The sequence below is a fragment of the Podarcis erhardii genome (assembly GCF_964252035.2).
Source record: "Podarcis erhardii genome assembly, chromosome: 4".
In the NCBI taxonomy this organism is placed as follows: Eukaryota; Metazoa; Chordata; class Lepidosauria; order Squamata; family Lacertidae; genus Podarcis; species Podarcis erhardii.
Genome location: NC_138508.1, coordinates 7136869 through 7158699, shown reverse-complemented (window position 1 = coordinate 7158699; position 21831 = coordinate 7136869). Strand labels below are relative to the sequence as shown.

Here is a 21831-nt window from a genome sequence, read left to right as displayed (position 1 = left end):
TCTGAAGCACAAGTGAGAGGCCGTTGCTTTGGTGAAAGACTGGATAACGGCAGTAGGACTACAATTCTCACTGCGGGTCAAGAGCTTTCAATCAGATCGCGGTGGAGAGTTCACCAGGTCTGCCTTGCAGAACTTCTTCTGCCAGAAAGGCATACACCACAGGTTGACTGTATCAAATTCTCCTTAGGAGAATGGAGTTGCAGAATGCAGGTAGAGAACGCTGCAGGAGGCAACTGAAGCCATGCTCTTTGACACAGGGTTGCCCCAGCAGTTTTGGGTGGAAGCGTGGAAATCTGTGTCCTTCACTCTGAACCTTTCTTAGAGTTCTGTAGTAGGGGACACGCCCTATTTTCTGCTGCACGGCAAGAAGCCCAAGGTGCATTTCTTCTTCTTTCCCTACAATCCCTAACAATAATGCTTCAGGCTTTTTTTACAAAGGTTAATTGGAACATTTTCTTCAACTCATTGTATATCATTTCCCAGATTTTTTAAATTTTATTACAATCCCACCACATATGGTAAAAAGTCCCTTCTTTTTCCTTACATTTCCAACATATATTTGAGCCTGTTTTATACATTCTTCCTATCTGCACTCTTTAAATTTTATTTTATTTTAAAATAATTTTTATTAACAGGCCAATCACATCACATTATCCAAATCACATTAGTTCCAAATTATACAGCCAAATTTTAAATTTTGTTGGGGGTACCCATACATCATGTTCCGCATGAGTCCAAAACTCCGGACAAGTCCAAGCATCACTTATATTACTGCTTTAATTAGACAGTTCTATCCAGTTCGATCCGGATAGTCCTTTATTACTTTCTTTCTCTTCTTGTTGTTATCGTATATTCCTTTCTTTGCGATCTCTGATGATTTTCACAAGCAGATTGAAAACAGGCATCTCTGTGTGGGTTTTGTACTCAAAGATCATATCGCTCAGGAACAGCCTCTGTTCAACACTTCCATAAACAAAATCTTCGGTCTGTCCTTTATTTTTCTCAGGCTTGCCAAATAAATCAAATGAGTGAGTCAGGGGGCTCTGTCAGGTCAAGCTTGCGTCCCAACATTCCTTCTCTTTCGAACAATCCTGATTCTCCTCCCCCTGTCCTTTCTCTGGCAAGCCTGTCTTGGCGAGTCGCCATTTTTAAACTGCGTCATAAAAAATTTCCTCTTTCTCACCGTTCAATCCTCTATCCTGTTATAATCCATCCCACACAGTTCTTGGATTCCTGCTTGTGTTTAATAAAAACGCAACAATCTTATTTCTATCTGGGGTGAAGGGTTATTAATATCACATCATGCAAAGAGAAAAAAGAGCTTTTTCCTCCACCCCCCTTCGTTCCATACATACAGTCTCCTAGTGGTGATTCTGTTGGGATACTGCCAGGGAGACAGGCCATCACTGCCTCCACGTCGATTCCGGACGTCCATTGACCTCCCGTAGATACAGTATCAGCAATTAGCGACACAAGCTCCAGAAAATAGCTTTTCACATTCCAGAGCACATGCACGCTCTATCTCAGAGTTCATACAGCGAAAGGTGCACTCAGGAGAGCATTATTTAGAAGTTTATTCAGCGTTGGTCAGAACAAAGAAAAAACATGACTGCCTGCTTGCGTGTTCTGGCGCAGGAGGGAGAGAGAGACAACAGCTCTATCAAAACACAAACATCCTGTGAACAGGAAATACGCAGACTCTGTGACTCACATAGCCTGCTCCCTTTTAAGGTGGAACGGAAATATCCTAACAGATTCATCAGAAGATTTACTTATCCATCCGTCACTCCCAGTCACAGAGATCCATTAATCAGCAGTCTTATCCTCAAGCATTACTTGATGTATGTGCTTCAGCTTCATTTCCAATCATTTGTTTCCAATTATAATTCTGAGCTGAAGCAACCAGCATGCGCTAATTGGAATCGGCGTCAGGATGATCTGACTCCACCGAGGGCTCGCGCCCAGTGTTCAGCACCCCCTTCTCACGGATCTGGGGGTGCATTGTGAACACCGCTGGCAAGGCAGCGCCCCCCATCTCCTGGGGGGGGGGAGGAAGACTGCATACTTCCCATAGCAGCCCCTTAATTACCTTGTTTGGGTCAGAGAGATGTTATTGTCGGACATCTTCCAATGCGCCACCTGGTGGCCCCCCCCCGCAGTCTTTAAATTTTAAATCAGTTTTCCACAATCGTTCCCAATCTTTAAACATTATATTATGACATATATCTTGTGCCCATTTAATCATGACTGATTTCACCTCTTCATCTTTTGTTTCCCATTCTAGCAGAATACTATATGCACCTTTCAGCAACTTCACTTTCCCTTCTACGACTTCCTTTTGAAATCTAGATGTCGTGTAGCTAAATCCTTTCTTATTGTCTTCTTTGTATATTTCATGTAGTTGCCGATAGCGTAACCAACTCTGAAAGTGGTATTTTATTTCCGCGTAATCTCTTCATTTCCATTTTCCTTCTTGATCCTTTAACAAGTCAGCATACGTAAGCCACTTTCCTTTCTTTCCAAGTGGTTTGAGCAGTAAAGCTTCATGTGGTGAAAGCCACCAAGGGGTCTTCTGTTCTTACATATCTTTATTACAGTGGTACCTCGGGTTACATACACTTCAGGTTACATACGCTTCAGGTTACACACTCCGCTAACCCAGAAATAGTGCTTCAGGTTAAGAACTCTGCTTCAGGATAAGAACAGAAATCGGGCTCCGGTGGCGCAGCGGCAGCAGGAGGCCCCTTTAGCTAAAGTGATGCTTCAGGTTAAGAACAGTTTCAGGTTACGAACAGACCTCCAGAACGAATTAAGTACTTAACCTGAGGTACCACTGTATTTCTCCCATATGCTCATTAGTGATTTCCTAATTATATGGTTATAAATATGCGTGCCAGCCAAATCTTTTGTCATGTCCTTACAATTCTAATGCTTCTTGCTTTTCCAAGTTCACCCAGTCCCTAATCCATACCAGGCATGCAGCTTCATAATATAATGAAAGGTCTGGGAGGGCAAAACTACCTCTGTCTGTTATGTCTGTAAGTATCATATCCTCGACCTCTCCCCCCCCCCGATAAACTTGGAAATTTCTTTCTGCCATTTTTTGAAACATTCATCTTTCACAATTACTGGGACTGATTGAAAGAGGAATATCATTTTTGGCAGAAAATTCATTTAAACCACTTAAATTGATCTAATCTAAATACTGGACTACGCAATAGCCTGATCTATTTAAAAGCTTAAAATGCATGAGAATCCTCCTTTGGGCTATTGGTAATAAGACACTATACATTGAGCATAAAAACAATTATTCATAAAAATTGCCCCCCCCCCTTTGTGGAAATAACATACTGCCAGACACATGTTAGCATTCCTACATAATATCACACAATACACCACATACTAATTAAATATCAGTTGCATATCTTGAGGCAATCGTGATCTTTTACATGTCTTTTCAATCCTGGGGCACCGAGTCTTGAGGTTTAAGAGGTGAGAGAATGTGCTTGCAATTCAAATTTCCCCCCTTTGTCAGCCCTCCCCCGTCAGTCTATATCCTTTGGAAAGAGATAGCTGGGGCCACTCTGGTGTCTTTTGTTGTTGCTGCTGCAGGTAATAAATAGTCTTGTGGTGACGAGGTCTGAGGTCTGCGTTGACATCTGTAGAAGGGATATCTTATAAGCGGGGGGGGGGGGCAGGACTTTTGGGACTTAAAGACACAGTTATAAAGGGAAGAGGATAAAGCCAAAAAGGGGAGAATCTCCTTGAGTTTTCTTGGGAAGCTGCAAGCATTTTATTCATTTCACTATTATTATCTTAGCGAGTTAAGCATTTTAATCATTTCAATATTATGATCACATTTCCATATTACCGGTATTTACTACTGCTATTATATGCTAAAAATACAAAAAAAGTAAAAATATAAAAAGAAAACAAAAGTAAAGAAGATAGATTACCAGTTAAACATTTCTTTCCAGATAAAAAATAAATGGACTTGTGTCAAAGTTAGCAGATTTTTTAAAAAGTTATTATTAAATATTAAATAATACAAAGATATTATCAAAACCACACAGATTGTTACTATGTAGCCTTTTTAATCCATGGGTAGGAATAATTGTTGCACCCGAGCAGAGACAAAAGGAGTCAAACAACACCAAGGGGTTAATCCAGAGAAAGAGCGTTTTATTCTGCCATCCGGGGGGGGGGGGGGCAGAAGGCACCTGTGTGATTCAGTTCACAAAAGACAGGCCGCCCCGAAAACATTTTACAAGCAGGTTTTATCCTTTTTTCAAACCCCTTTTTTCCTCTCCCCCTTCACAGATTCTTACATAGAAATGTTGCTTTTCGGTCTCTGGCCCTGTTCCCGGAAGTATGTTGCAAATCAATGTACCAGGACAAGGTTATCTGGGATCTGGGAAGCGAAAGCTTTTACTGTTCTCAGCTATGGGTTTGTTACAGCGTTTTTGTTACAGAGGACTGCTTAGCTCGTGCTTTTTGTCTTAGAGGAAAATGCAGTTTTTTAACATGTGTACGCCGAGGCCTGGCTGGGGGGGGGGGAATTCACAAACAGGTTTTTTTAGGGCTTTCTGGGGTAACCCTAACTGTACCCCTTCATTCCATACCTCTCAAATTTGGACAGCCTTTTTCTCAAAAAAAGGCTCGTCCCAGGAAGGCACAGGCTGATATTCTCGGGTCAGAGCTATAATCTGGGGGCGAAGCATGTGAGAAATCATCATTGTATGCAAGCATTGCAGCAAGCAAGGTACAGAAAAGCAAAAAATTAGCAAAATGAAAAGTGGGCCAAGCAGCAGCAAAAACAGGCCTTTTGCCCATCCTAGGTTTGGCAACCAGTCTAGCCATGACATGTCCCAGCCCTCCCAGGTTTGGGTAGGAATATGGGCCACTGTTTCAACTCCCGCTGCCAAATTGCGAATGGCCTCACCATGATCAGAGATGTTAATGCAACAGGCCCCACCCGTGAGATTTAACGCTGCACAAAAGCCGCCATGTTGCGCCAGGAGAAAGTCCAACGCTAATCGGACTGAGAGAAACGCATTGCGTGTCTCATCCAATTGCGTGGCAATTAGCCTAAGGGCCGTGGCTGTTGTGTTAGCAACAATCTCTACCACTGCCTGGAGTCTGATTATGCGGTTCAAGTTATAGATCGGCCCCCTTGCCCCAGAGATTTTCTCTCCCCGATTCCATGAGGCTGGAGCATAATGGGCCAGTATCCTTTCCGGAGGCCACTGATTTTCACCCCAATTCTGGGAGCTGCCACCTGCAAGTGTTGCCAGGTCAGCCGAACGCCTCCTTCTAGGGGGTGCAGAGGCAATCTGGTCAGGAATCCACATAGGGGGGTATTGAGTAGGCTCGAAAACAGACCCCATACCATCCTCTTGGGAGGGCATGATAGGCCTTCCTGCCACACACCCAGTAAACGTCCTGACCATGGGCAGATATGGTGCCTCTCAGCAAGCCGGCGAGGCATGCAGTCAAATTGGAACCAGAAAAGGTTCCTGTCTCGGACTCAGGCATGTTAGTTGGGGCTGGGAAGGTACGATCACAGTGGGAAGTGCCCACATAGATCTGAGCATCACTTGATTTGTTGACACAAAGGCAGCCAGTGACCCTGTGAACCTGGAAAGGGATGGAATGATTCCATAAAGAAGAATGGTTGCCCAGAGGCTGGAAGGCAACAAGTGGAGTTGTAACCAAGGATTCATTCCAAGGCACAGGGAGGAGTGGCATTCCTCCCAGAGCATCTACAGGGGCCAGAGTGCAAACGGCACAATTGGTCCGATTTGCAGAGAACGCAACCATCTCAGCAATCTGAATCCACTTATATGTGTGGTGGGCTCCCCATGATTGCAGCAGTTGTCTAGTCACTGTGAGTGGTATTGGCATTTCAAAGGTCAAAGGCAGCAGAAATACCAGCATGGGGACCCACAGTTGTATTTGAGCCATTGTATGCACGGGGAGGGGCTTAGGTAAGTGCTAGAGAGTGGGCTGGGGTGTAATTACACTGAAAGAAAAGATCCACTAGACACCCTCCTCTGCAGGGGTGGCGTAAAGCAAACCAGGCCCAGGTACCTTCAATAAAATTCAGTTATGCAAAAGGAAAGAAAATGTCCTCTTTCAATCCATGCTGGATTCTGGAGCCGTGCCAAGCGTCAGCGTGATGCAGGAAGGCAGGGTGGTCATCTCACGGACGTCGGGTCGTCTGGTGGGCGTTTTGGGTCCCTTCCAACAATGCTGGAGCGATGTCTGTGGTGAGTCGAACGGGCCGGTGTAGATCAGGTGTCACAGATGCCGGCGTCCTTAACAGCTGTAGATAACAGGACAGTCTCTGGCGGGTTTACCTGTCAAGAGAAGAGAAAAACAGACACGGCAGCGACTGTGCATTGATAGATAACATTCACACACAAGGCATAGTAACTCAAAGGGGATAGCATGGCAAGAAACTTCGCAAGGGGTTAACAGTTCTGTTCCTTGGGTTAAGTTTTTTTTTTTGCCAGGTGAGATTTTTTAAAAGTCTCATTCGTCTGCTCTAAGTTTCAGAGCTTTAAGCCATGTTGCAAATTTCAGTTCATTTGCCAGTGTCTGTAGAAAGAACAATGCGCTCCTTGCTTCTGGCAAACTTTCAAATTCCTCAAAGTATCAGTTCCTATGTTATGCTGTGGCTCCTTTTTCAGAGTAAAATTGCACCTTTAAAAGAAAAATACTTTTGACAAAGTTCACAGAAAGCGTTCACTTGCTTTTTTAAGAAAGTCGCTTTTCCAGGTTAGTGCTTGGGGCAAGGGGGTGGGTAACCCTTGGCCTTCTGGGTTTATGTCGCTTGACTGTAAATCCTAATTGGCTCCAGGCAGTAGCAGGTCAGAGTAGCTGGCTGAATGCAGCAGTGTCCTTCTGAGATAGCTGCCAAGAGATAAACTACTCCAAGCGCCTGGCACAAGGGGGGAAAAAAAGCTGATGTCCTGTTACTTGCATGAATGAATGTTAGAAACAGTTAGTTCACTTGCTTTGCTGCAACAGTCTTTGAGCAAGAACAGAGATGAGAAGAAATCATTTTTTGAGAAAATCTTATTGTTCCCAGCCTGTGGGGGTGGGGTGTGTCGGGCGAGGGGCCTGTGGGCATTCCATTTTCCAGTGACCCTCTTGCCTGCAGATGGCGCACTGGTTTCTTCCCTAGGCGTCTTCTGCCCCTCCCGTGGACACCCTCTTGTTTCTGGCTGTCTGGCTGCTGGCCAGCTCTTTGTGCCATTAATGTTTTGGTCTGGTATTTCTCTCTGCTTTTCTGTTTCTTCACCCCTCTGATTATAAGTGGTCTGTGCAAGGATTAACATCCATTCAAGTCGATTTCCCATGAAATTCTCATTTTTTTGAATTTTACGTCTTATGTCAGAAGCTGCTTGCATCACAAAGGTGGTTTTTACAATCACCTCTTGGGCATCATCATCAGGGTCTATGGGGGTGTACTTGCGGAATGCCTCTTTTAATCTCTTCAAAAATACTCCTGGAGGCTCATTGGGCAGCTGAAAAATCTCAGATAATTTCCCCATATTTGTAGGCCTTTTCACTGCCCATCTCATGCCTTCTAAAACATTTCTGTGTTAAACGGTTCTACATACTGGAACACTCTGTCAAACTGCTTACTAGTCCATCTTATCTCTTTATCTAGAGTTTTTCTGAAGTCTTCATCATCATAATCATCATCACCTTTCTCTTCACCTTCCTTGCTTGCATCAAATGGGGGTAGGGGAGGGGCAGAGGGGGGAATCTTCTCATTTGGGTCCTCAGTCTGGGCACTGGGCGGAGAAGCAGCCCTGTTTGCTCCCAGATTTGGTTCCCTTTGCGCAGTTGCTGCATATGGTGGTGGTGGTGGGGGTAATTATCTCCTCTTCTAGGACTGGCAAAACTGTGGTTTTTTAACTTGTAATTGTACTGAACACAGTTTGACTTGGGCAGTCACAATTCTATTTTTCCGAAGCCATGAGGGATTTTGATCCACATTGGCTTTCCAGATAGAAATATAGGGAATCTGATCTGTGTGGGCCTTGAAAACGGTACTCCATAAAATGTTGACCAAGTTTGGATCAAAAGATCCTCCAGGAGGCCATTCTGGTAAATACGAAGGCCAGTCAACTTCACATAAATGTTGGAGTCTGCTTTTTTTTGAGTTTACATCCCCACTCTTCTGCTTTCGTGGCACTTTTCCAGTTTTCCAGAAAGCTCTGTAGTGGTGTCTCAAGAATTGTTTTACTGCTTTTATTTCCCATGACTCTGGGATCTTGGGGACACTGGGACACTCAGCCCTCCTAAAGTTATTTTTTTTCACTCAGTCACAGGCCAGACGTTGCTTTCAACGTCCCACACACTCAAAACATTCACTGGAGTGTCCCCACACGCACATTCAGAAAAACCCCATGCACCTCCCCCAATCCCCTTTTTTTACCACAAAACCAAAACCACAACCGGCAGTGCTTCACAACTTCGACCGGGGCCCAAGAGACCTTTTTTACTGCTTCTTCTGGGCACAAAACCAACAACCAACCATAACCGGCAGCGCTTAGACTTCGACCGGGGCCCAGCAGTACCCTTTACTGCTTTTTCTGGGCAACACCAAAACCAGTGGCACTTCTTCTACCCTGCTGGCGGAGCTGATCAGGCTCTCTTTTTGCTCGCACCTATCCCTGTGGAGCTTGCTCCCACCTATACCCTGTGGAGCTCACCTTGTTCCTCGAGGTACCTTCTTTCTGCACGGCCATTGCTCTTTCTCTCCGTCACTTGTCGCGTGTCCACTCAGGAACGGGTGGCCAGTCCCTCCCACGAAGTTGGCAGGATGCGCACTGGAACTGTTGACCCAGGATCCCGAGCTGCTCGCCTTGCAGTGACGCCCTGGACCTTTTTGTCCCTCGATCTCGGGGAACGTGCTTATTCCCGGCCAACGCACCAGAAATATGTAGCCTTTTTAATCCATGGGTAGGAATAATTGTTGCACCCGAGCAGAGACAAAAGGAGTCAAACAACACCAAGGGGTTAATCCAGAGAAAGAGCGTTTTATTCTGCCATCCGGGGGGGGGGGGCAGAAGGCACCTGTGTGATTCAGTTCACAAAAGACAGGCCGCCCCGAAAACATTTTACAAGCAGGTTTTATCCTTTTTTCAAACCCCTTTTTTCCTCTCCCCCTTCACAGATTCTTACATAGAAATGTTGCTTTTCGGTCTCTGGCCCTGTTCCCGGAAGTATGTTGCAAATCAATGTACCAGGACAAAGTTATCTGGGATCTGGGAAGCGAAAGCTTTTACTGTTCTCAGCTATGGGTTTGTTACAGCGTTTTTGTTACAGAGGACTGCTTAGCTCGTGCTTTTTGTCTTAGAGGAAAATGCAGTTTTTTAACATGTGTACGCCGAGGCCTGGCTGGGGGGGGGGATTCACAAACAGGTTTTTTTAGGGCTTTCTGGGGTAACCCTAACTGTACCCCTTCAACTGGACTGGAACCTTAAGGACTAGGAGGTGAAGGAGGTGATGGTGAAATGGGCACATGATTGTGGCTATCCAATCAAGATGAAAAATAGGGGGAATTATGGGAAAAGACATAAAATTCACCACGTGCTATCTGATTTTTAGATGGTACCTGACCACATCCAAATCAGTCAAAATAAATAAATAACAGCAGTAGGTGTTGGTCACGCAGACAAAATGAGGGAACCTTATTCCACAAGTGGTGGACATGTCCCCAAAGGGAAAATAAAATAAAGTAAAGTAAAGTAAAATAAATGCTATTTATTTTAAAGAAAACCAAAGCTTTCCTATTTTATATTCTAACAATAAGCATGCCAAATGAAAATCAAAGAGTGTTTCTTTACACGACAACAGCGGCTAGGATGTTAATAGCAAAATACTGGAAAATGAGTTAATATCAACAAAAGATGAGTGGCAATTAAAGTTGTGCTAGTACCTTGAAATGGCCACAATGCCAGAACTTCCAAGAGACTGAGATCTACTCCCAGTAATAAAAATCCTGCCAGTGATCTACCCATTGTCTTTGCCCAGAGTTCTTGAGCTTTTCTCAGGGAGCAGTGACCAGAGTGGTGGATCAACCACTAGATCATTTAACAAATTAAAATTATAAAAACAATTGTGCTATAAAAGTACATACCGTATATGAAGTATCAAGATAATAGAACTTTTAACACAGTGGTTTCTCCAGTGAACAACAACTCTTACAATGTATATAGATAGGCGCAGCATTGATTTTAGCTTCAGGTGACAGAAATCTGCAGCTGCAAGGTTTTCTTCTTTAAGTGACCCCTTTAAAACAACAAATGTAAAACAAACTTTATCCATTCACAGGTTTGTTAATTTGTTAAAATATGTTGAATTACAACATTGTATTCATTTATATTAAAACAAAATAAAAAAAATCCTTCCAGTAGCACCTTAAAGACCAACTGAGTTAGTTATAGGTATGAGCTTTCGTGTGCATGCACACTTCTTCAGATTTTCGTGTGCATGCACACGAAAGCTCATACCTATAACTAACTCAGTTGGTCTTTAAGGTGCTACTGGAAGGATTTTTTTTATTTTGTTTTGACCATGGCAGACCAACACGGCTACCTATCTGTAACTTCATTTATATTACTTAGAATATGTATAACGGATGGAGCCCATGAGAGCGAAACAAGGCATTATTCCGGAAATCCTTGTCAACACTGTGGAACTGTAATAGGCTCCAATCTGGACTTTATGAACGTATGTGGAACAGAAACTAGCCGACATTTGGTCTTTATGAATGATTTATTGGGGACTTCCGTCTATATTATTGCACTTTATGTGCTGTTTATGTGCAAGATAAACCTTTGATATTGTGATAAGAATGTATAGAAGAGTATTGTTTATGTGAATGCACAGCCGGTTACGTCTTGTGTGTTGTCCATTCCAGGAACAGCATTCCTGACCCAGATGTCCACAGGAAGTCCCTAAGATGATTCCCCTTTCAAACAGGATACGTGAACCTAGGCCAGCATGGTCCTCCTCACCGGCAGATGGACATTCCCCCCCCCAAAAAAAATATATAGTCTGGCCCCCCACATGGTCTGAGGGACGGTGGACTGTCCCATGGCTGAAAAAGGTTGCCCCAGGCTAACAAGATGGTCAATATCCGGTTCCACTCCACCCTTTTAAAATTTCAATATCAAAACAGACACCAGCTTTCAGAGCATGTAAACCACATGCGTGGAAAGACCGCTGCTCCATGCACAAAAATAGGACTATACTTCCTTCTCCCACCTTTAAAGTAAATGTCTATGTAACGAAACCAAATTGATCCAAGTCTGCCTTTCTCCACCCACCTCAATTTCGCTCTTCAAGCCAAAAGACAACCCCGTCCCCGGGCGAAACCCCCTGGCCTTCCATTGGTAGAGCCGCCACCACGCCTGACTGGGACATTCTGCATGCCAAGCAGATGCTCCAGGGCTCCCCATAGTTCACTAGCCTTTCAGTGTTATGCTATTAGCCACCATGGAGATTCCACCTACCTCTTTCATTTAATAAATAATCATATTCATAAGCATAAGCATATATTTATACCCCGCCCATCTGGCTGGATTTCCCCTGCCACTCTGGGTGGCTTCCGACAAAATATTAAAATACAATAGTCCATCAAATATTAAAAACTTCCCTAAACATAATAACAACAACCATCCATTTTCAGTCCATTAAATTAGCAATTAAGCATTTCTGGAAAGGGAAATGGCATACTTTTGTATATTAGCATAAAAAGCATGCATAAGAAAGTATTACTCATTTACCCATTTAATTTATTACTCGTTATTACTCATTTTGGCAGGGGAAAGGTCTCCCTTGGGAGGTGAGGGACTCTCCTTCCTTGGAGGTTTCTAAGCAGAGATCGGACGGCCATCTGCCATGGATGCTTTAGCTGAGATTCCTGCATTGCTGGGGGTTGGACTAGATGACCCTGGGATCCCCTCCTCTCTCTCCCCTCCTGAATTCCAGGAGGAGCTTCCTTGCCTCCTGCAAAGCCCTTTTCCCTGCAAGCTCTTCCTCTGGTTTCTGGCCAAGGGAGGGAGATGCTCAGAGTCCAGCCAAGAGCCTCACCCCCCAAAAGGATATCTGGGCATGGGCGTAGCCAGGGGGGCAGCTGCCCCCTAAATCCATAAGAAATAATAAGAATCTGAGGTTCTGCCAAGCGAGAGAGGGCTGAGCTGGAGGGACTCGGCTTGGCAAGGGTTAAAGGGAAGTGAGCTGCCTTCCTAGAGAGGCCAGGAAGCAAGAGGGGGCAGGTCCTCCAGAGCCAAGGCCCCTCCCTCCCTCCCCAGTCCTTTCCTTGCTTGGGGGTCTCTCCTGCAAGGGCTGCCTCGCTGTCCCCTCCTGGGATCTGGTGAGTCTCCTCTCTCTCCCCCCAGAGGGTGCAGTGGGGAGACGGGGGGGGGGGTCCCAGGGCTGCAGCAGGGGAGGAGGCCTGGGGGGCCTGATCCGGGAGGGGCCAGGTCTGCCACGCTCTCCTTCCTGGAGATCAGAGGATCCCAAACTCATTTGCCCCCCCCCCCTTTCAGAAAAAATCTCCCTTCTTTAAACAAAGGAGTCCCTGGGATTTAACTCTGTGTGACATCGCTCAGCCTCATTGCACAACAGAGGAAACATGTGCAAATGGTTTTCCAAAGCTGGACGAGGAGGGGGACTAGCCCCCCCCCCCAAGAACAACGGGGAGAAATGAAGGTAAAGTGGGGAAGAAAGGCCAGGAACAAAGAGAGGGATCCCAGCCCATAGTCTGGCTGCTGCATTGCGGACCAGTTTCCCAGTCGTCTCCCAGGGCAGCTCCCCACAGAGGCCACTGCAGCAATCCCCTCGCACCCAGAGCATGGCATCCCAGGACCACATCCTCGCTGTCCCAAAGGGATTGTTGCTGGCAAAGCAGCCGGAAATGGGCGCTGCTACTCACCGAACCTGCAGGGACCTTGGCATCAATGGCTGTGTGTGTGTTAAGTTATCTAGTGAAATAATAATAATAAATTACCCGCCTAAATTTCAAGGGAGATGTCTTTGGCCCTGCCCGTTTGGCCCTCAGGGGGTTGATCAGATACATCCCTGGCCCTCATAGTAAACAAAAAGGGACCCCACCCCAGGAGTCTGTCTGGAGAGCGGCAGAGTCCAAGTGCAAGAAAAGGAGACAGAAGCAGGGGAGTAGGGGGTAGCAACTCCTGAAGACCCCTGGGTGAGGATCCCCACTAGACCAAGCATCCGTTTTTCACAAGATACAAATGACTCCCTTCTCAGTCGGTTCTGACTTCATACATTGACTGGAGGGCAGCAGAAACCAGGTTGATTAATCTCCCAGAAATCCCTTCAGTTGCCTCCACATTTTGCATTGCTAGAAGGCTAGAGACTTAGTTCTTCTCCTCTTCCTCCTCTTTCTTTTCAATAAGATAGCTCCTGGTCTCAGATGCGGTGCAGTCCAGCCCTGGTTCCCAGCAAGACTCATCCATGCTTGCTCAGGGAACCATTCCCCCTCCTCACACACAAATTCTGTAACAGAACAATGTATTTGCTTTTTAGGATATGCTACAGCTTCTCATTTAGAAGGGCAGAAGTTGGCAGAAGACCGAAGGGTTCCTTCCGATCTCTCAGAGGCTTCCTGAGAGCACAGATGGATGGGCAAGACTCAGCTGGCCCTGAAGCAGGAAGAGGCCATGCCAGCCAAACTGGGAGCAGTGGGCGATTCTGGGAAAACCCAGTGCAGAAGATCCTGGGTGAGGTGCACACCCTCCGCTCAGAGGTGCAGAGCCAGCAGTTGAGGCAGTTCTGCTGCCAGGAGGCCAAAGGGCCCCGAGAGGTTTGCAGCCGACTCTACCACTTTTGCCACCAGTGGCTGAAGCCGGAAAGGCACACGAAAGCTGAGCTGCTGGACCTGGTGATCTTGGAGCAGTTCCTGGCTGTCCTTCCCCCGGAGATGGAGAGCTGGGTGAGGGAATGCGGAGCGGAGACCAGTTCCCAGGCGGTGGCCCTGGCCGAAGGTTTCCTCCTGAGTCAGGCAGAGGAGAGAAAGCAGGTGAGAGAGACTTTCCTCTGGATACTCCCAAGGGGCTCCAAACAGGACAGAGAACATCCCATAATGGTCTGCTGATGGCCCATCTATTTTCTAGGAAAGCATCCATGGAATGAGATCTCACACCCTTCAAGTCTTTGTCATTCTCTTTCTAGTATTTCTCCCCTTTCTCTGTTTTGAATCCTTGTTTCTTTCTCAGGGAAAGGATCTCTTTGCAGAAATGGACCTGGATTCCTGTGAGGCAGAGAGGCCTCCGTTGGACACCAGAGAGAGGCCACTGGGTAAGGAGGAAGGTGATTTTTCTCCGTTTGGTCTCATTCTGTTGGTTTTCCAACTCATCTGAGGGTTCTTTTCATCTTGCTTTGGGGGTAGACAGTTGGGGAAAAGGGTCCAGAGGGGGGGGGGGAGATGTATTTTTGCACCACAAACATATGAAATGGGCACAAACATCCAAATGCTCTCAGCAGATAAGGCTTTCTCAAAGGCCCACCTGCAGTTAGAGATGCCCTGTTTCACCTGTGAGAGAAGCAGGCACTCCTGGCATCCTGCTTACCTTTTTTCTCTTGCAGGTGGCAGAAGGATGCCAGCAAGATCTCCTGACCTGCCTTTTCATGGGGGCAGAAGGGAAGCAGTGGCTGTGGAACCAGATCAGGTATGGGGAAGCTGCCTTGTGGGGACAGAGGCTGAGGGATGGAGCAATGTCATGGACTAGTTGGGCACAGAGGAATGGTGGGAGGATGCAGCTGGGGAACCAGGAAGGGAAGATGGCTGAGAGCCCAAGAAGTGGAGGTAGAAGAAGGATGGGTGGTCAGAGGGGGAAGAGGGAGAAGCCTCGGAAGAGGAGGTGTCAGAAGCTGAAGGGCGAACAGGGCTTAGTGAGCTGGGAGACTCTGTGGCAGAATGCAGTGCAGAATCAGAGGCAGAAGAGGAAGGAGGCGAGTGGGAGGAGGGAGGTCGAGAGGCCGAGGTGAGTCAGGATAAGTAAGAGCCACCGGTGGCTCCCTCTCCTTTTGCCAGAAGCCGCCCTCCCTGCTTGTCTCTCAGACCCAGGAGACCCCCCTGCATTGCAGGAATCTCTGCTAGATCATCCAAGACAGATGCCCATCCAAAAGAGGCTTATTTTATTTCTAGATTGATCACTGATTGCAAAAATTGGTTTCTAAGCAGTGGACAAATGAGAACAAATAGTGGCCTGGATTCACCTAACCAGCCCCATCTACTGCAAAATGGGGCTTGCTCCACATTCCTCCCCCTCTCCATGCCCCCATGACCCCCTTGGATTTGACTCTATGGCATTGGGAGGGAACCTTCCCAGAACGGCTCACAAGGAGATGAGAAAGTGGATCCTTCCTTTGGGGAAACTGGAATGCTTGCGTGGGCAGAATGACTTGAAAAACACAAGGTGGAGTACCACCTATTTGCGCAGAAATGAATACCCATAATTAAAATGCAGATTAAAATAGGCATCCATAATTAAAATGTGCAGCAAAGCAATTGTATTAAAACAACACCACAATGTACAGGAAGGAAACAACAGAGCATTGTGTAGCAGATCATATTTCTGCTGTCTCAGAGGAAGATATTTCCCTTTTTCTTTTAGGGTCCAGTGTGCTTTGAAGATATTGCTGTTCGTTTCACGGATGAGGAATGGGCGTTGCTGGATCCTGACCAGAGAGCTCTGCATAAGGATGTCATGGAAGAGAATCGTGGGATCGTGGCCTCTCTTGGTAAGGCTCCCTGTGGGAATGTTATAGCTGCCTGGAAATTCAAAGCATACCTCTATGGGACCAACCTCATATATTTTCACGGAGCTCAACCGTGGCCCCTATATCACCTGGGAACCTAACACCCCCACAATAAACAGTAAATTACAGTTTTTTCTTTGAACAATCTTCCTCAAATTATTCCTTTTTCTACCATGATTGTGTTAGGATATTGATGTTCCGTTCCACCTAAACAGATGTGTGGAGCTATTGTATGTCACATGTCTGTTTACATTCCAGCACAGCTTGCTGGGAACTTCCGTTTGTGTATAGCTTTTGCCTCATCCTTCCTGCTCTTAGACATGAAGGAGAGCAGTCATGCTTTTCTTTGTCTTGATCTATGCTGAATAAACTGCTTGTAAATATGCTTTACATATTCCTCTGTCCACCCTTCTTTTTTTAAAAAAAGACACATTTTATTAGTTTTTACAATATCAACAACAAACAAAAATATAAAACAAACAAAACATAACAAACATAAATCATAACCTTATTGAAAATAAGTTATTTACTTTGTAAAACGACTTCCTCGTTCCCCCTTAGTTGAATTTCATTGCATATCCTTATAACGGTTTTCCAAATCCTAATTTTAATACCCTTTAAATTAAACATTAACATCTTTAAATCTTCTCCTTCTTGTATTAAACATATTATTTTATCAGTTAACATAAATACAATCCTAAACCCATTAAGTATGTGGGCGCCATTTCCAGTTATTTTAGCTTAACAAATTTAGCTAAATAATCATTAAATTTCTTCCATTCTTCGTGGTGCTCCTCCTCCTTCTGGTCGCGGACTCTTCCGGTTAGATCGGCTAGCTCCATAAAATCCATCATCTTCATCTGCCATTCTTCTACTGTTGGTAATTCTTGAGTTTTCCACTTTTTAGCTAACAAAATACGAGCCGCAGTTGTTGCATACAAAAACAGATTAACATCTTTCTTGGGCAATTCTGAAACTGTTATTCCAAGAAGAAAGGCCTCTGGTTCCTTTATAAATGTATATTTCAACATTTTTTTCAATTCGTTATAAATCTTTTCCCAGAAGTCTTTCACCTTGGAGCAGGTCCACCACATATGAAAGAATGTTCCTTCCTTTTCTTTACATTTCCAACATATATTATCACAATTATGATACATCTTTGCTAATTTTACAGGAGTCAAATACCATCTATACATCATTTTCATAATATTTTCCTTTAACAAAGTACATGCGGTGAACTTCACCCCTTTCTTCCACAATCTTTCCCAGTCCTCAAACATTATGTTATGTCCTAAATCTCTTGCCCAATCTATCATCACCAATTTAACTTCTTCATCTTTTGTATGCCACTCCAGCAAAAGCTTGTACATTTTAGATAAGTTTTTACCTTCAGTATCTAACAACTCCATCTCCAACTTAGATTTTTCCAAGGCAAAACCATTTTTCTTATCCAGTTTATACAATTCATTAATCTGGTGGTAATGTAGCCAATTTTGCTTATCTTTAATTTGCTCAAAAGGTCCTAATTTATAACCTTCCTCTTCTATTAATAAATCATAATATCTCAACCATTTGGTATCCATATTTATTTTTTTCTGGGCTTTTGCCTCCATTGGTGAAAGCCATCTGGGCGTCTTTCTTTCTAAAAGGTCTTTGTATTTTATCCAAACATTATACAACGATTTCCGAATTATATGATTTTTAAATGCTTTATGGGCTTTTACTTTATCATACCACAAATATGCATGCCAACCAAACACATTATCAAATCCCTCCAAATCTAGTAAATCTGTATCTTCTAATTTCATCCATTGTTTAATCCAAAAAAGTGTGGCAGCTTCAAAATAGATTTTTAAGTCTGACAGAGAGAATTCCCCTCTTTCTTTGGAATCCGTAATTTGCATTTAATTCTGGGTTTCCTCCCCTTCCACCCTTCTGTCGCAAAGAGTTAATTACTCTGCTGATTAGAGGGTGCTCCAGCTTCTGAAGAGTTCTGAAGCTGCGGGTCGTTGTTTGATGCTGTTCCGCGGACCGGAGTTTGCCCGGTTACCGGTCGGTGGGCTGGAGCCAGCTGGGAGCCTGCCAAATGCCCCCGCTTCCCTTGGACGCATCCCAAGAGATGGGGCTGGTCTGAACTTCCCAGGCCACCTTCACCGTCAGCTTCAGAATTGTTAGGAAAGCTAAGTAGCTTCAGGTTTTGGTTTTTGCTCTTGTCAGTCTTGGGTTGACCAAAGAGACGACTGGCAGCGAAGCTCAGGTGCTGCCAGCCAGAGAAGAAGCAGGCCTAGGGAGAGGAGAGTTAGCAGCGGAAGGCCGAGAGGAGGGGGAGAGGAACTGTCATCTGAGCTCTGAACAAAGGGGAGAAGAAAAAGAGAGACAGAGTGACAGACAGCTGTGTGAGAGCTACAGGAGTGAGTCAGAGGCTGGAATGCAGGAAGCATTCTCTGCCAAATCTCGTAGGATCTGAGCGCAAAAGATACTGGAAGAGAAGGTGGGGGCTTCCGTGCTGGGGAAGGGGGAGGAGCTCAGTCTGGGCAACTCCATCTTGTGGGGAGGACGAAGAGTAGAGGAGCTCCGTCCAAGTTTGTTGTTTTAGCAGTAAATCTGAAATTATTAACAGCCAGAGTCGTCTCACGTTTGTGGGAGAGACCAAGCCATAAGAAGGACAGACATTGGAGACGGAGGGGATGCCATGACTGGGCCAAACAAAATCCATCCCAGAGAAGAGCTAGGCTTATGGAATCTCAGGTAGTAGTAGCAGTGATGAGGATGAGGATAAAGTGGTACTTCGGTTTACAAACTTAATTTTTTCCAGAGCAGGTACCACTGTAGTAATAATAATATTTTTTTGTAATGGCTTGGCTCTCCCACAGAAGCGAGACACCGGCAGTAATTATCTCAGGTTTATTGCTCAAACACATAAATCACTCCGGAGCTCCTTCACTCCGTGTCTGACTTCAAGTTTGCAGTTGCCAAGTCTAAACTCCGCCCCTTCCTCTTCTTCCAAGAGGTGAAAAAACCCTTTCGCTTCCGCTCTTTCCCCCTCCTCTCACTGACCTTTTTGCGCCTTCGAGTTTTTGGGCTAGCCATTCCTGGCCTCTCCCCTTCTGTCTCTGAGCTAAGATTGGTATTTTGTGGATCTTTGCTACCTGCTGCCTGCTCTCTGTTCTCTGAAGCTCTGCCACTCGGCTGCCCCTCCTCCCTCTCACATTCCAGCTCACATTCCAGTGTCCTTCTCTCTCTTTGCCTGCTTTCATACATTCCAGCCTCTGTCAGCTCCGGAACAAAGCTGACATTTTTATTTCTGCCCTGCCCGTCTGGCTGGGTTGCCCCAGCCACTCTGGGCGGCTTCCAACACATATATAAACATGAAACAGAAATAATAATATTCTGATCCCATATAAAAAGAACATTAACTTAAAATGAGCAACTTATACTGGTGGCCAAAATTGTGGAAACCTTTTGTGAAAAGTGTATTTCTGAGGTTTGGTGGCTCATGAAGAATGTCATGTAATGACTTTTATGAAGGAGTATTTATTGGAACAGCAGTCATAAAGAAAAAACGTGAAACTTTTGGTGACCATTGGTAACCTTTAGCTTTAATTACAGCCTTACAACGCTTTCCCATGAAGTGAACCAAATTTTTAGTTCTGCAGCTGTAAGAATGTGAAATCAAGATTGAATTATTGCCTTTGTTAATTGGGCTTTATTGCTGGGTTGCCTCTGATTAACAAGTTTCTTTAGTTGGCTCCATAGATTTCTGATTGGGTTAATGTTTGGGCTATTCCCAAGCCATTCCGGCAGTGGAATAGGATTATCTTGAAAGCACCTTTTTCACACAGCAGCAACAGGACATGGAGCTGAGTCCTGTTGAAATAGAAAATAAATATATAAGTAGGAGGGGGCCGCTAGGGGCGCCTTGGAAGGTGGCGGATATTAACATCTATCCAGCTTGCACGAGGTAATTAGAGGCTGATTATAGGGAGTAAATCAGTCTCCCTCATCTCTCCAGGGGGGGAGAGATGCAGTTTTCATCCGCTGTTGCCATAAATCACCCCCGAGTTCGGAAGAAGGAGGGGGTGAGGCACTGGGTGCACAACCCTCGGCGGGCCTCGGAACTCCTCCGAAGCTACTTCCAGGAGCGAAACTAGTTGTGTTACTTAAAAGGAAAAAGATTGGTGAAAGATAACACACAAGCTTCAAGAGAGGCAGGAGGTTTTTATCTGCTAACAATTTTACCACTGAAATGAAGAAGACTGAGACAGAAGATTACATCAAAGAACTACAGACATGCTGGTATGTGGATTGGAGTGCAACAGAACTAAAGGGGGGGGGGAATGACTTTTTATCCTTTTTTGCTCTATGTGATTAACTAATAACCCTCCCTCTTAGAATATCCATCACAGCAACTAATTGGCAAATGGGACTAAAAAGGAACTGTGTGGGAATAATATGAATTTAAAGGTTTTACTCTGTAAAGGATTTGGAAAGAAGGGCTCTCTTTGTGACGCAGTTAGAATGGAGATTTGATACAAGACCTGTGTTGCAGGAGGTTTGGTCTTGGGGAGGGCGAGCCGAAGATTTATTACTTTCGATGAGATTGTGAACTGGAAGGGGCAGCCCTCCTGGAAAAAGACTAATTTACGATGCAACAGGTCGGGAAAGTGAAAGAGCGGGCTTTTGGACTGTATTTCATCGGAACAACAAGAAGGCGATTGCTTGCTCGAGCGGAAATGCCTGGATTATTGGGATTTACGAGAGAGCAGTACAAAGCCCACACAGAAATACAAACAAGACTGTTTCTTTCAACCCACTTGCGGAGCAATTTGGAGGTTAATGAAAAGGAAAATGAGTTATGACAAGGATTTAGAAGAAGGGACTGGAAATATCATTCTTAATATGAAAGCAGCAGAAAATATTCGAGGATTGGACTCCTGCCGATCAAGAAGCATGGGTACCCCCCACAAAAAATTATAATTTGGAAAATAATTGGATTACATGATATGTATTGTTATAATTTGGACTAATTGGTTTGATGTGTTTAATTCGGTAATATAAAACTTAATAAAAGATCACCTGCGGAAGGCTTCAGTTTGGGCTAAAGTGTCAGGGAACTGCCATCGGAAAGGCAGGAGGTGGAGGGGCTCTCAGAGGTCAGGAGAGACTCAGCAGCGGAGGAAGGCACCAGTAGGGGGAGAATGGGAGATCAGAGAGAGAGAGACGAAGGACTGGCTCAGGGAGTCTTCCAGCGATAACAGCGGAGAAGTCTCAGGTCCTCCCATAGGTACACCCACTCCTCGCCGGAAACTGTCGCGCCGAGAATCCAGACGACGCGTTTCCGTCAAGGAGCTTTTATGCTGGAGTAGATTCCGTAAACGCCCACTGTCGGATTCTGCCAGCGACTGAGGGAGCCATGCTTAAGGGCTCCGCTAAAGACAGAGTCTTACTGAGCTGAGCAAACTCTGAGGGACTAAGCTTTTACGTACAAGCAGCTCATCATCCCATCACAGCAATCCGACAGACTCTGAAAGCCGCTTGTGCAAGGAGAGGCATCATGAGCAACCCAGCCGGAGCTGGAGACGCAGGAGGAGCTGGAGCTGGTCCAAGCCTGGAAGAAAGGTACAGGATGTTGGAGGTCCAGCTAGCGCTGCAAACGGCTAGGCTCGAGGAGAGGAGGGCTCAGGATGCAGAAAAGGGGAAAGCCACCCCACTCACGAGGAAGGTGCCAGGATTGGTGCAGAAGTTTGGGGGGGATCCCAGGAACTATCAAGCCTTTAGAACAGAGATGCAATATGCCCTCAATCTGCAGTTTGATGACTTTCCCGATGAGGAATCGAGGGTAGCGTTTGTGATTGGCCATCTCGAAGGGGGGGCAAAGGACTGGGTGAGACCCCTGATGGCAGCTAATAATGACGCCCTAAAGGACTCGAGGAAGTTTTTTCGCGCCATGGACCTGATGTTTTCCAGCGAGATTGAGCAGGGAGTGGTGCGCAGACAGTTAATGGGGTGTAAACAGGGGAG

At 45.4% G+C, this 21831-nt stretch overlaps 2 protein-coding genes and 1 long non-coding RNA gene across 3 annotated transcripts in view; all 3 read left to right on the top strand.

Annotated features, from left to right (window-relative positions):
- LOC309341212 (uncharacterized protein) overlaps nucleotides 1-21831 on the top strand; it is a 118530-nt gene that overhangs the window by 61652 nt on the left and 35047 nt on the right. The gene's annotated exons all lie outside the window — the stretch shown is intronic.
- LOC309341353 lies at nucleotides 4077-6954 on the top strand. The gene is made up of 2 exons (XR_014156255.1): nucleotides 4077-6236; nucleotides 6293-6954. It is a non-coding gene; the product is annotated as an uncharacterized lncRNA (long non-coding RNA).
- LOC309340933 (uncharacterized protein) overlaps nucleotides 12331-21831 on the top strand; it is a 151196-nt gene continuing 141695 nt past the window's right edge. The window contains exons 1-4 of the mRNA XM_081860194.1: nucleotides 12331-12400; nucleotides 13576-14068; nucleotides 14265-14346; nucleotides 14635-14717. Of these exons, the coding sequence (XP_081716320.1) occupies nucleotides 13667-14068; nucleotides 14265-14346; nucleotides 14635-14717 (567 nt within the window). The 5' untranslated portion in view covers nucleotides 12331-12400; nucleotides 13576-13666. The remainder of the gene's footprint in view (nucleotides 12401-13575; nucleotides 14069-14264; nucleotides 14347-14634; nucleotides 14718-21831) is intronic.